At 37.0% G+C, this 15,405-nt stretch overlaps 1 protein-coding gene across 2 annotated transcripts in view; it reads left to right on the top strand.

Moving 5' to 3' along the window:
• The window catches only part of TBC1D15 (TBC1 domain family member 15), a 38,079-nt gene extending 24,699 nt beyond the window's left edge, over window positions 1-13,380 (top strand). For both annotated transcript variants that reach the window (XM_082311223.1, XM_082311222.1), the window contains 7 exons: window positions 1,594-1,710; window positions 4,574-4,674; window positions 5,385-5,484; window positions 5,846-5,943; window positions 11,536-11,652; window positions 12,252-12,338; window positions 13,018-13,380. In XM_082311223.1, coding sequence (XP_082167349.1) covers window positions 1,594-1,710; window positions 4,574-4,674; window positions 5,385-5,484; window positions 5,846-5,943; window positions 11,536-11,652; window positions 12,252-12,338; window positions 13,018-13,224 — 827 coding nt within the window. In that variant the 3' untranslated portion in view covers window positions 13,225-13,380. The remainder of the gene's footprint in view (window positions 1-1,593; window positions 1,711-4,573; window positions 4,675-5,384; window positions 5,485-5,845; window positions 5,944-11,535; window positions 11,653-12,251; window positions 12,339-13,017) is intronic.
• The last annotated feature ends 2,025 nt before the right edge of the window (window positions 13,381-15,405 follow it).

Below are 15,405 nucleotides of genomic sequence, written 5' to 3'. Positions count from 1 at the left end.
TTTATATTTTAGAATTTCTTACAGGGATTTGTATATGTGCATTCTGACTTGTGGGGTTTTATACCTACTTTTTAAAATTTCATTAAGTTCTACTGACTATTAGCAGTTTGTATCCTCAGTTCTCTTTGGTAGTGAGATTTGGGCACCAACGTTCAGGATTACTAAATAATTATTTCAGGAGACAGGATAAGATTTTTTGTTATTCTGAGACATGGGCTAAACTTGTTTCAGCCAGTTATTCAACAGACATACTGAAAGGGTTGAGAAAGTCTAATCTTAGTAGATTAGTAAACTACCTTTTTAGAGAGTGTGTGTTTTGTGTGTGTGTGTTAACAGGAAAAAAAAATATTCGGAGTTCAAAAAAGGCCGAAGTTTTGTTTCCGTTGAAGCAGTTCTGTTCCTTTTTAAGTGTTTGACATGTAAATGACAATATTAAGCTTGTGTTGTGAAATAGATCCAAAACTACAAAATACTCCTTTTATTATAGTGCACTCAAAATTATGCTTATTTCAATACATCAACCTTGAATTTCACAGTATTAAAGAGTATGCTGTGTGCTTGGTGTGTTTGAGGCATGAAAACTGCCTGATGAAACAGGTAGTTTCAGCTCGCTGAGTTACAGGAACATAGAACCACAGAATGGTTTGGGTTCAGAGGGACCTTAAAAATCATCTGGTTCCAACCCCCCTGCCATGGGCAGAGACACCTGCCACTAGACAGGGTTGCTCAACGCTCCATCCAGCCTGGCCTTGAACACTTCCAGGGATGGGACATCCACAGCTTCTCTGGGCAACCTGTTCCAGTGCCTCACCACCCTCATAATAAAGAACTTCTTCCTTATATCTAATCTAAATCTACCCTCTTTCAGTTTGTAGCCATTACCCCTTATCCTATCTCTATGCTCTCTTGTAAAAAGTCCATCTCCAGCTTTCTTGTAGGCCCCCTTCAGGTACTGGAAGGCTGCTATAAGGTCTTCCCAGAGCCTTCTCTTCTCCAGGCTGAACAACCCCAACTCTCTCAGCCTGTCCTCGTAGGAGAGGTGCTCCAGCCCCCTGATCATCTTCGTGGCCCTCCTCTGGACTCTCTTCAACAGGTCCACGTCCTTCTTATGTTGGGGGCCCCAGAGCTTGTGAAACAGAATTTACAAACATGCTGTCCTGAACTATCACAGTGTCTTTGAGCTGATCATGTGGTAACTTTCCTACTGTGGTTTATGCTGGATCGCATACGTATTTATAAATGGCATTGCGTAGCTAACTCACATAAAATTGTTCTTAATCCCTGTAAGTGTAGAACATCTTCACTGAATTATAATCAGGATTTTTTCCATAAAAAGTGGTAACAAAAAAAAGGCAAAAAGCTTTAAAATCTGTTTATAAGCAAATCCTTTTATTGCAGACGGGAAGGATTTTCTTTCTTGTAAAATATTCTTTATCTTGAAATGACAATTCAGTTATGCAGTTGTCTTAAACAGTTCAAAGCTTTGCAACAGTGTTTGAGGAAAAATCAGCTTAAAACCATTTTGAATTCATTTGATGCTGGCTTTATAGAACTTTTTTTGAAAATGTTTTTAAATCTGGACTGTTTTCTTAGAAAAAGATGTAAACAGGACAGATCGAACAAATAAATTCTACGAAGGTGAAGATAATCCAGGATTGATTTTACTTCATGATATTTTGATGACCTATTGCATGTATGACTTTGACTTAGGTAAGTTGCGTTCCTCTGAATGCAAAAGCCTTTTTTGTTTCTGATACGCAACTTTGCTAACGTTAAGCTTTGATATGCAGCTTTGCTAATGTTAAGGCCTGTTAATACAATTGAATTTGTATTGAATACAATGCTTTTTGTAAATGTCAAGATTTATATTTTAATAACGTAGATAACTTTGTTCAGTTTCTCATCCTGCTTCTTCCTCTCTTCTATCCGATGCTTATCACAGGCATCTGAATTCATCAGCTGAGGTGGGATTGGGAATTAAGTGGCTGTTTGTCTTCACCATACCCCTACTGTTGTTTTTTTTTTTTTTTTTTTAGAACTGAAGCAAGTTTGCTTCGCAGAGTTTTAAATGGGTTTGGGTCTTTGGAGCTTGAGTGTTATATCCATTTTTAAGACTGATGGATATCAATAAAAATGATAAACCAGCTGCCACTGCTGTAATGAAAGCTCAGCATGCTGAACCAGCTGTTTGTAAACATGGGTGTTCTTATGAATACTTTAAAAGCTGGCTCTTGAGGAGTACACTTAACAGTCTGTCAAAAATTACACTTTAGTGTATGCATCTGTTGCAGAAGGAAGAGCATATAACATCTTGCTTTAATCACAGTGTGTACGAGGTGTCTAAGTCTTGGCTTCTGTTAATTGTCTTGGAAGGGAGGTGGAGGGGAAAGATAATTCTAGCTGGTTCCCCCTCCACCCCTGGCATGACATTTGGCTGTTGTGTACTTGTGGGTTTTTATGGTATTCTGTCTCAGAAAATTGTTGGGATTCTAAAATCCCACTTTGTGCCAGACTTTAAAGGCAAAAAGTAGGAATGAATCTTTAATCGCTAGTAAACTTGCTGCGGGGTGGTAGTATTTGTCAGCTTTTGTCCTTTCTGTCAAGTCTGTAGAGAGACTTGATCTTTGGCTCGAAAAAGAAGGGAAAACTAAAACTGATTGAGACCGTTTAAACATGTAGCTCTGTTCCACGTGTCTTTCCACATTTCAACCTGTGTTCACACGCAGTGACGTATAAGTGAAATTAAAGCACATTCACCACCCACTCTCTTAAAACCATTGTTTGGATGGCTTAAATATGTGCAGTGGATAAGTCTTCTGTTTTGTGAACAAGCAAGAATAATGGAAATATAGTACATTTGACACTGTATCTGTCCAAGACTTCTAAGCTACTCAAGCATTGGTACAATGCTGCTTTTAATCCTTTGATGGCAGAGGGGTCTGAATAATGCCACAAACTGCCAGATAGGGGAGGGGACAGAACAGCTGTTAATAAAACATTTTTCTGAATGAATTCCTCAAGTCTGCATTAATGAAACTGGTTTTAATTTTTAAGAGACTTTTAAACTGTCTCAAACAGAATTTTCTTTGCATTTATTTTCAATTGACTATAGTATTAAATGTATAGGGAATAAACCATTTTTTTTCTTTTGACCTTTTAATTATTTACCTGTTTTCTGTTCCTTGTTCTATTTTTCTTCTCACACCTGCTCCATATTTTCAATCATTGACTCCAGTCCTCTTTTCAGTTATTCAGTTATAATAATAACATCGTTAAGAAATGGAATCGGCCAAGCTTGAGTCTAACAGCGAAATGTCATGTCATGTTGAACCAGCCACTGATGATAGACATACACATAAATTATGTTCTCCCTTACTTAGGGAGGTCAGCAGCAATAGGGCAGTGGATAAGCTGACTTGAGCATCTGTGGTAAGGTAGTTGGAAGAGTCAGGAAGAAGGGGGAAAAATGAGCTCTAAAAATCCTTGTCCTCTACTCTTAATTGGGCTGTTAATTACAAACAAGGAAGCTGGAAGAAGCATTAAAATGCTATAAAATTTTGAAAATGTTTTGTATACAAATAAAATTTTCTAGCTATTTGTAAAACTGATATGCTCTAAAAATGGACATTTTATTCTTTAGTTAAATGTAAGCTTTTCTTACAAGGTATGTGGGTGCTTTTTAGGGCATGTGAACTTGATTCCCCATTTCGGGGCACAGAAACCTAAAGGCATGTCCTTGAATCAGGTCTGGATATGTGTTTCTTTCAGGCTTCTCACAAGCAATACTTTTCTAATAATCCCCTTCTGCAGTTGGATAAGTAGTAGTCTTTTTTGTTGTTGGCTGCTTGGTTACATAGATGGTCTTAGGCTTTGGTGTATTTAAAATACCATCCAAGCAGAACAGTTCCTACTTACCTAAATACAGGAATCCTTAACGCATATTCAGTGCCAGAAAAAAGAAATGTTAAATGTGACATTTTCTTCATAAAAAGCTATTGCACCATATGTTTTCCTGTGATTGAAACTCAACATCTCTTCTTTCAACTCTGTGAAAAAAATGAACTGAAAGTCAGTTGGAGGGAAAAAAAGTGGGAAGATATAAAAAGATTTTAAATGTATGAAAGAAAGCAACCAATTGCAGATGGAGAGGAGAATAATATGAGTTGGTATTTGTGATGGTGCAAGATATATATTTAATCTTCTTAAAAATATCAATATATGCTTCTGAGCTCTAAATGGGAACTTCTTTTACTAAAAATCTATTCTGGTGTCAGCTCAGTTTGTATGTATTTTAACAACTACAAAAACAATGTGTTTGTTTTATGTTCTGTTTAGATTGGCAGAAACCGCTGCTAAATCTTGTTCGATATGCTCATTGTTGGTTGGTATTAATACAAAAATGTCTTTACTGGTGGTTGAGTTGGAAAATTATGGTATCTGTACAAACTTGGAATGCAAACATTCATTTCACTCAGTCATTCAACACCCTTGAAAAATTATTGTTTAACTGCCGAGTTTAACTTAATTCCTATTTGCCTTTTTTTTTTTTTTTTTCCTCTTTTTATCTATCAAGGTTATGTCCAGGGGATGAGCGACTTGCTTTCACCTGTCTTGTATGTTATGGAGAATGAAGTAGATGCCTTTTGGTGCTTTGTATCATACATGGATCAAATGGTAAAATAAGGCTTTTTTAGCCCACATAAACAGATAAGCTATGGGTAACATTTGGGGTTAATTTTATTTTATAAATTTCATTGGTGTTTTTTTAATTCCTTTAAAGCAATCATCTTATGTTTGAAGTCAATGTTTTTTCTGATTGACACAGGTTGTGGTGGGTTTGTGATACTACTACTGTGCAATACGGACAAATTTGGCTCCTTGGAAATTCTCAAGTAACTCAGAGCCATCACAGCCAAACTTGTATTAATCAGGAGTCCTCTAGCAGGACTTTGTTCAGGGTAACGGTTCCCTGTCATACCTACCTTTTGGCATTTGCTAAATGCAATTTAGACTTTCCACAAATGGAAGCTTTTATGAATTGTGCATGTGGCAAAACCATACATGACTGGTATGAGAATAAAATCAAAAGTTAGCTTTTTAGTTTGCTTGGAGGTACAGAGCATAGGCTAGTTTAAAATATCATTCATTACATACAAAAGTGTTACTGAAGAAACACAGTTCACTGCTTTAGTTAAACCTTTCAGTAAAAGGCAGACATTTCATTAGATAGAAGTACAGTTTAAATATCCATATGTTAAATACCTAAAGGATGAGAACTACTATTGCAATAACAGAACTTTTTTTTTTTTAATTAAAAATAGCTGTAAATCTCAATTATCATTGAGTTAATAAAAATGACAGTGCTAGTATTTTATTCCATCCAGCACCAGAATTTTGAAGAACAGATGCAAGGTATGAAGACACAACTAATTCAGCTGAGTACTTTGCTTCGTTTACTGGACAGTGGATTTTGCAGTTATTTAGGTAGGTGTATTATTCACGCACAATAACTGAAACAACCTACTGCATTCCCTGTGCATTGATATCCTTACCAGTCTTTAAACATAATTCAATAGTAATATTATATGAATACAGGACTTGGGAATTAATAATGCCTAAAAGATTTCAATAACTGCTCCATGCCTATTGAAAAACAGGGTCATCTTGCTACTGATTTTAAAAATATGCCATCCTCCAGCAAATATCTTTGATTCTGAAAAGGGGCTACCATCTTAAAAATCAGTGATATGATTCCATACCTGTAAAGTGTGTTGTTTGTCATGTGTGTCCCCGCGTTGTCTTAACCAAATTTGGTGTTTATGAAATGTAACACTTTTATTCCTAGAATCTCAAGACTCAGGCTACCTTTATTTTTGCTTCCGATGGCTTCTTATCAGATTTAAAAGGGAATTTAGCTTTCAAGATATTCTTCGACTCTGGGAGGTAAGAATATATTTTATCACGCAATTCCAGAAGTCTTTGGACTTCAGAATAAAAAGCATGGATCGTTCTGCAAACTGATTAATACTCTAATAGATTTATTTTTTTTTTAAAACTGATTCAGTGCAACGAGGTGAGGACATATTAGCATATGTTATGTCTTTTTAGCCAAAACAACAACTTGGAAAGTTAATGAAAAAATACTTACATGAGCTGGTAGGATAAATTGGCTTTTTCAAAAAGGTTTGGACAGGATCCTTCAGATGAGATTCTTAAGTGAAAATAGTAAGTGGAGAGTATCAGTTACCTTTTAATGGAAAACAGCTTATGCTAGAAAAAATAGCATTTGTGTGTGTCTCTCTTCAGTTCCTTGATATTGGTAGTACTTTATAAATTAAGTGGAATGAAGCGCTGGCAGGGTAGTTCTTGTGTTAGTCAAAACTATAAAGAGGATGATGTCAGAAGATCCAGTTAATTTTGATGATAAGGCCTCATGATGCCAAATAACATAAAACATAAAAATGTCGAAGTTCTGATTAATTCCAGATTAATGAGATCTTTTTTGATTTAGGTGACCTTAGGATCAGATGGAGTAATTAAGATGAACTAACATTTTTTGTTGAACATTCTTTTATTCTTTGTTCCCAGAAAATTGAGAAGTGTGTCCACAGTACAGGTTTATTGTCTCAGATGCATTTAACAAGAGTACAGTATCCACTGAAAACTCCCAAACAAGAGCATAAATGTTCAGGTGAATGGAAGGAGTATTTTCTAGGACATAACATCACATAGAGTTGTGCTGGGGAACAGAAGGGTAATGAAAAGAACAGGCCTGAGATGCATAAAATCTGTACTATAATGAAAAATAATGTTGTTTCTGGTATAATGAAAAATAATGTTGATGCTTTTATTCACTTTTTCCACTAATGAAAAAGGAGTCACATAAAGAGGAGGGCCAGTATTTAAAACTGTCTAAAGTAAATCTTTTTTAGCTTTTTATCATCAGTTGGTGGAATTTACTAGCATAGAGTATTGAGGTGGTATTTTAACTGAAGAGGACTAAAAAGTTTATGAATAACGTTCATTAAATAAGGGAACCAAAATGTACAAAACCAAAAGAATTCTCTTATTCCAAGGGATAAAATGGTAATGATTTTGGGGGAAAAAAATTCTCCCATCATCTTGTTTTCCCCCCTCAGTGTTACGTTGTCTTCTCAGTATCTTTTTGAAGACTAATTTTTTAAATTGATGACAACAGTATTTTTATTCATAGTTTATAGTCCCAGGCTAGCATGTTTTTATCACCTCTGCCTTAATGCGTGTGTATGTGTGCATACAGAAAAGAAATATGCTATATTTCTAACTCAAGTATTTTTTGCTGTCTTAGGAGGATGATGGAAACCTATTGATATATGATAGTCTTGTAGGTTCCTTCTAGCACATAATAACGTATGTTTATTACAAGTATTCAATTTCTTTGCTAGGAGATATGGAATGGGAAAGGGGTTATCTTCTTTTCCTTTTTAAAACAAACTAATTAAGGCATTATGTTGATGTTTTTATGTGAAAGCTAGTGTCACCTTTGTCACAGGTGAAGACCAGCTTACAGCAGTGTTTTTTTTCCTGTTCATAGCTGTGCAGCTTCATTGGTATTAGTGGAGTGTGTATGTGGGAATTACGAAGGCAAGCTATAGGCACAGGAGACCATTTTCCCTTTGTAATCAGTAGAGAGAAATGAACTGCTTTTAGGGTATTATTGAGAGCAGCCCTGAGGAGAAGGACTTGAGGGTAGATGAAAAGCTGGACATGAACCAGCAATGTGCTCCCGCAGCCCAGAGAGCCAACCGTATCCTGGGCTGCATCACAAGAAGCGTGGCCAGCAGGTCGAGGGAGGGGATTCTGCCCCTCTGCTCTGCTCTGGTGAGACCCCCACCTGGAGTACTGCGTCCAGCTCTGGGGTCCTCAGCACAGGAAGGACATGGACCTGTTGGAGTGGGTCCAGAGGAGGGCCACAAAAATGATCAGAGGGGTGGAACACCTCTCCTTCATAGGAGTCAGAGAGTTGGGGTTGTTCAGCCTGGAGAAGAGAAGGCTCCAGGGAGACCTTATTGCAGACTTTCAATACTTAAAGGGCGCCTGCAAGAAAGATGGGGATAGTCTTGTAATAGCACATGAATTGAGGGAACCCATTTGAAGGCGATGTTACCTTGTGATGTGTTCACTTGCGGAGGGTAGAATGGGGAGAAAGGGAGATACCATTTGAGATTCCAGTCCCAAGTTACAGGACTTCTGGGGCTTTTTCTGTCTAATCTATACATTTCAGGGTGTTCGTTTGGGCCTCCATTTCTGTCTTCTGAGTTGCCTGAACCTGAACCACTAAGGTAGCATCGGATACTTTTTGCCTGTTCCCACTAGCTTCCTGACTTCCAGTGTTTTATCTCAAAAAAAGGAATGAAGAAGATTCTTCACTAGACCAGTTATTAGACACTCACCTTAGAGATGGGAGATATCAGTCCCCATCAGCCAGAGCAGAAGCTAAAACCAGGCCCTCCCACTTACTGAGCAAGAGCCATAATAATCAGATTGTAGTAGAAAATGTGGGTGGTTCTATCATTGCTACATGGTGCAGCAGGGTGTGCTAGGCAGCGCGCATGCCGGAGAGGTGGCATTCCACCTTGTGTGAATAAGTTGAGACATATTGCAATGCTATATGCAACACCTTTTTACAGAAATATGAATGCAGGTTAAACTGCTCTGTCTGTGTATGGGATTATTTGCAGTACGTTTTAGCAGTGTCTCTCAAACTCAGCCCAGATAGACAGCATACTGAGCCACTGCTTAGATGTCCCAAAATTGAGAGCAGCTCAGTTCCCCCTTCACACTGTCCAAAGAAGTTGGTGAAGGGTCTAGAGCACAAGTCTTATGAGGAGCGGCTGAGGGAGCTGGGGTTGTTTAGTCTGGACAACAGGAGGCTGAGGGGAAACCTTATTGCTCTCTCCAACTACCTGAAAGGCGGTTGTAGCGAGGTGGGGGGTCGGTCTCTTCTCCCAAGTAACAAGCGATAGGACGAGAGGAAACGGCCTCAAGCTGCGCCAGGGGAGGTTTAGGTTGGATATTAGGAAAAACTTCTTCACCAAAAGGGTAGTCAGGCACAGGAACAGGCTGCCCAGGGAAGTGGTTGAGTCCCCATCCCTGGAGGTATTTAAAAGATGGGTAGATGTGGTGCTTAGGGGCATGGTTTAGTGGTGGACTTGGCAGTGCTAGGTTAATGGTTGGATTCAGTGATCTTAAAGGTCTTTTCCAACCTTAACGATTCTATGATTCTCAAGACGGTGTAGGAAGACTGGGTAGAAAAAGAAGAATCCCAAAAGAAAAATTTTGTAACAAAATCACACAGCTAGCTCACGCTACCTCCAGTGTTGTGCTAGTACAGCTCACATTGTATAAAACTAGGATGACCTAGTGATAAATTGCTTTACATATATGCTAGTATTTGTTATGAATATTCATGGATGCTGAGGTAGCGCTAGAACAAATGAGTCCTTACTTGCATAGCTTTATCAGGAAAAAAATAGGAGAAAAAGAGTTACCGCACTTAAGTGGTATATTTTTATATTCTTAATTTAAATGGTGTTTTTCTTTCATCCTTTTCCAAGCAGTTTGTGATGCTGCTGTTATGCATTTACATACATAGGCTTAAGTGCATGCTCTGCTCCAGACTTTGAAAGGTATCAAAAATGGTAGCAAAAAGTATGGAATTTTTTGCAGCCGGTGACAGCTGCTAATTCTCCTCAGAGAGGAGAGAATGTCTGTAAACATCCTTAGTAGTATTTTATTAGGATCCAGCCTCCATTGTAGTTAGGAAAGTTAAATATTCTGTTAATGTCTATAAAAAGGTAACTGTTATACAGATCTATATTTTGGTTTGATTTCCCCCATATCATGCATTGTCATGTTTCATTCGTCTATGTTCTGGTTTAGATTTAATGCCAAGAGGCAGCCTGTTGCCTGATGTGGTTCGTTAGTGATTGTTGTAGATGGTTCATGGTATGTGTACCATGAGAATTTGAGTGTACTGGAAATGTGTAGGCAGTAGTCTGGTCTCTTTATGTGCAAGCTTTACGTTGAACCAAACCCATGTACATCTCTCAGTATTTCCTTCTTATGAAGTAGAAGTTAAAAAAAAAAAGTGTGTAGACAGAATGTATTTGGTGGACTACAGGCATTTTCATATGATTGTTATTATTTATCAGCCTATTTACATGCCAGCTCTTTTCCTGGAGTGAGAGAGTGCTTTAACTACCCTGCTACCCAGGGAAGTGGTTGAGTCTCCATCCCTGGAGGTATTTAAAGAACGGATAGACGTGGTGCTCGAGGACATGGTATAGTGATGGACTTGGCAGTGATAGGTTAACGGTTGGACTCGATGATCTTAAGGGTCTTTTCCAACTTTAACGATTCTATGATTAACAGAATATTTGATACCTGAAAAAGATATGAAATTTAATTCTGGACTGAGTGAATTCAATCTTAATTGAAACATTCAAGATGAATTGCACTTTATTTTGGGTGAACTTGGTTTTGGATATCTTTCAGATTTATGCAATACTGTTTATGGGCTACATGTACTAGTGGTGAAAGTTCAGGTGTAATTAAGCTCTTGTTGAGCTTTAAGGCTATGTTCTATCAATAATGAAGCAAGAAAATTTTTACTGGTGAAGTAAGACTGAATCTTCATGAGCCTGCTTTTTTTTTACCTGCCTTTTTTGAGAGTAAATCCATTGACTTAAATCCCTTTATCTGTTAGAGTAATTTATGTAAACAATTTTTTGTTTCCTTCCTTTTTTTTTGTTGTCAAAACTGTTCTCCAGCTTTCTGCCCACCACACACATTCTCTTCAAATACTTTTATTTTTTTTAAGATTTGACTCTCATGAACATGCTAAAGTAGGGCATTAATAACGAGGTTGTGCATTTCAGTCCCAGTGAATTTGAGAATAATTATCTGTGGCCTCTGTGGGACCAAAAGCCAATGTGTCTGCGGTCAGAAAGTAACACCCACCCACCCCAACACCTGCATGTCCATGTATTTGGGCTCTTGTAGTGGGGGGATTGGGAACAACTTTAGCACTTTATTTATAACCATTAGAACCTTTTGGAGGGATTATTGAACGTGGCCTACTTCTACCAATTCACACTTAATGCAGACACACTAAGCCACACAAATAATTTGTTAGTTTTAATTACTTCTGTGTAGTTACTAATTTTGAGTAGGAGAATTTCATGTGAGCTGAGGCAGAACACACACATTCACAAGACCGCAAGCTCAGGCAGCTTCATAGCATTATAGTGGACAACCTGGTAGGCACAGAAGTCTTAAAGAACCAGATAAGCATTTGGTGACTCAGACTTGCAGTTGTCACTAACTGGCCAAAAGAAAAATTTCAAATAATTGTACAAATACTTAGTTGCCTTCAAAAATAGCTTTTTGTTAGTTAAGCTACTCGGCTTGAGGGCTTACTTGTTTTCCAAAAACTGATTTTCTTTTCAGAGGAAAAACATGAGCATTTCCAAAGTGGTTTTCATATTTTAACAGGTCATGTGGACGGAATTGCCTTGCCAGAATTTTCATCTTCTCCTTTGTTGTGCTATCTTAGAATCTGAAAAACAGCAAATAATGGAAAAGCACTATGGCTTTAATGAAATATTAAAGGTACTGAATTCTTATTCATTATTTAAATATTAATTAACTTTTTGGAGTAAATGCAATATGTTTGTATTTCATGTTGGGGGGAGGAAAAGATGCGTACTGTCTTCTGAAGGGTTAAATGTGAACCGAGTGTCTATCTTCCATGCTTTCAAAATGGTTTATTGGATGTCTGTGTTTAGTGATAAGATCATTAACAGATGGAAAATGGTTATCCCCCTTAGACTACTGCTTAGTAGGTTTAATCTTAATTTTTGCTTTTTCTTCTATAATCTTATTTGCTCTCTCTTTGAAAATGTGAGCTGGGGGTTACCTAGGAGGGCTAGATAGTTTGTCACATTTAGAATTACCATGGATTCCTCTTGCAGATCTTGGATACTGGTGAAAGCCAGCTGTTGTGTACTACATCTTTCAGTACCCATTTGTCAAAGCAAACAGAGTACCTTTAGCATTTCATAGCTTAAGGGGCAAGCTTATAATGTTGAAGGAGCAGCTTTAACAATAAGGTGATACTTATTAGCAGTGCAGTACAGGATTAGTGTATTTTACAATAAAGCATATTTACCCTTTATCACACTTACTGTTCTTTGTGAATATATTTTTAGCACATCAATGAACTGTCTATGAAAATTGATGTGGAATATATACTCTGCAAAGCAGAAGCAATTTCTATGCAGATGATGAATTGCAAGGTAAAGATATTTTGAATGTATATCTACTGTGAGCAGTTATAGAGAGTAAAAGTGTGTAGTTGGCTGTAAGTGTACATGTATGAGTTGTGAAATAAGTAAATGCCGGGGTATGATAAAAGGATGTGCTGTATCTATACGGCACCTGTATTTTGAAAGTCTGTAAGCAAGAGTGATTAATCTTACAGAGTAATATTGTTCACTGGGGGAAAGCTGGATTGTGCCTTTTGGTCGTGATTTCTTAACTCTTACTAAATAACCTCAGTACAAGTAATTTGATGTTCAGTGTGCTCGAGAAAAATGAGGTGAAAGGTGCATTGCACTGAAAGCATACCAGACTTATTAGGCAGAAACTAATGGTTCACTCAATAAAACTAATTTCAATACGATCAAGTGTAATTATAATAGTTATTTAGACTTCTGTTTCTGTAATGAAGATTATATTGTTAATCAGGAATTCACTCCTGAGCCTGTCCCCTTTGCTGCCTTTTTGAAAAGCAGATACGGAAAATGGTAACTTTTAATGGAAACACTGCTGAGAGAGATGCTTTCAGTACAGCTGAATTCAGATGAATGATTACTTACTGGGGGTGGGGGATGGACCGAGGGGGACCTTGTTGTTAACTTTTTTCATTTAATTTCGGCGATTTTTAATATTCTGCTCCCCCTTCCTCCTTTCTAGGAATTGCCTCAAGCAGTTAGTGAGATCCTGGGGATAGAAAGCAGTTCTGTAACACCAGATTCAGATACTGGAGAGGATGAAAGTGGAGCTGTGTTGAGTTGTCCAACGTCATTATATCAGACTATCTCAACACCTGTAATTGCTGCCAATGGAACAAGAGACAGCACTCAACAGATGTCAGAGACGCAGAGCCTGACACCTGCGTAATTACAGTTGGTTAAACTAAAGAAAGACTTTTACCGAGCACGTTTTTTCAAGCACTTGAGAGATGGATATTTAAATTTGGTGTTGATTAAGCTTTAAGGTTGGAAAGAAAATCTGTACTGTAATGCTCTTGCATTAAAGCTTTACAACATGACTCAACTTAACTATTTTTGTAGTTTCTTCTACCAAAATAGCCTTTTGTTTTCAATAACATTCCTTAATATTTTTGTAGCCAAGTGCATTTTCTTTTTGCTGGTGAACTGGAAATGGATGGTGGTTAAGAATGAATTTGAAAATTCTGGATTTACTGGGCTTTCACACGTATTGATCTAAGACAGTGTGAGCTCTTTGATTTGAGCAGATTCACAATAGGCCAGCTGAAGCTGCTGCACAAAATTTTCAAGCTGAAGAGATGCCGATGTGTTAAAGAAGGATCATTTTGTAAATGAATGGGTTTTCCCTATCTCAAATGTTTACAAAAATACTTCTAAGTATTTGTTGCTGGTTGAATGTAGATTTGAAATGGACATTTACACTTACACAGTTTAATGTCCAAATACTGAATTTTGTGTAATTGGGAGTGGATGAACAGTATATTTTTACATTAACATATCTTCACTTTATATATGCATATATATATTTACGCACATACACACACTATATACACAAATGTTTGTGAATACTAAAAAGGATAGTCGTATTTTCAATATCTGAATAAACTTGACTGTTCATTCATATGAATCAGTTTGACCAAATTAATGCACAGCTCCAACTTGGGCTCTTTTTCAAAACTTTTCTAACTGAAGGTAACTTTCATGTGAATACATTCAGTCCTACACTTGAGGTAATTTTGCAACTGATTTCTTGCAAACTTTGCTAATGTTTATCTTTGCTAATATATTAACTGATCAATTAACTACTTACACTGTTTTTATGGCAAGATTATTTGGAGAATTAATCAGGTTATAAAAAACACCCAACAAACCACAAACCAAAATAGTAATCACAATTAACATTAATGCATTTTTTTGTATATGCAAAAGGCAGTGTGAGTTTATTCCATGCCATGCTGATGTCCTTTGACGTTATGTGAAATTTAACATAACTGATTCAGTGTATTCATTATTTGGTAACTATTGTACATATACAAAATAAAAATCAAAGCTGATTTAGTGTTTTTAATTAAATCATATTTAGAGAAAAAATTCTAGTTGTCTGGTTGTTGATATAAGAACATGAGCTAGAGGGGATAGCTAACAACGGTTAGGCCATCAACATTATGTATTTTGTGAGTAATGAAGAGTAGCGGGAATATCTGTTTATTACAGAGTGGAACATGCCTTTCATCTCTAGGTGGTTGATGTGTGGCATATGGCGGAGCTTGCTTTTCTTCTGGAGCAGTTTACTTTTCAAATGTGTTTTTGTGCCATCTAAAGCAAATACAAGTAATACAAAAAGGCTTTAATAGATAAATCAAGTTGTTACAATAATTTGAGACCCGATTAAACTTCTCTCACCAGTTGTGAACAAACACCGGAGAGCTGAATCAGGATAGATTTTGTTTTTAATATCGTCAATGTGCTATCTCTCATCAGTTAATAAGAAGAGTCTTATGTGGTGCAAGTCAAGGATTCACAGCTCCGTGTATCTGTAGCCTTTCATTTCCTCTCCAGGAAATTACTGTGAAGCATCACGCCTTTGTTCCCTGTTGAGCATTGTGCTTCTTGGCAGTTCATTTAACACGGCACAGAATACATAAAGGCATATAAAGAACTGGTATAATCAACGCTTTGGTTCACATATACTAAGCGAGTTAGTTTCAGTGGTTTTGGAGCACCTAGTTCACTTTGGAGCCTACTTGCAAAATGTTTTTGTCAACAATTATGTTAAAGTGAAACCACGGAAGGGGGGAGGGAAATGTCTAAAACTGAGAAACGCAAGGGGCAAGTCTGTCAATTAACTATGCATGGTTCTTAGTTATTCAGGATATGCAGCCACAAAAAATTATATGCAACATATTAAGATCTTGAAGAAAATTATAATTGACTGACATGAATATTCAAATGTTAAGGAAAAGCATATTTAAATGAAATTCTGTCATTTCTTAGAATTACAGCTCTGGCTGCTAAGAACTACTACCAGCCCTTAAAGTAAAGTTTGCCTTTCCTGTTTGGGTATAATTGT

This window comes from Platalea leucorodia, assembly GCF_965183815.1.
Source record: "Platalea leucorodia genome assembly, chromosome: 4".
Classification (NCBI taxonomy): domain Eukaryota; kingdom Metazoa; phylum Chordata; class Aves; order Pelecaniformes; family Threskiornithidae; genus Platalea; species Platalea leucorodia.
This window is presented reverse-complemented; position numbering and strand designations above follow the sequence as displayed.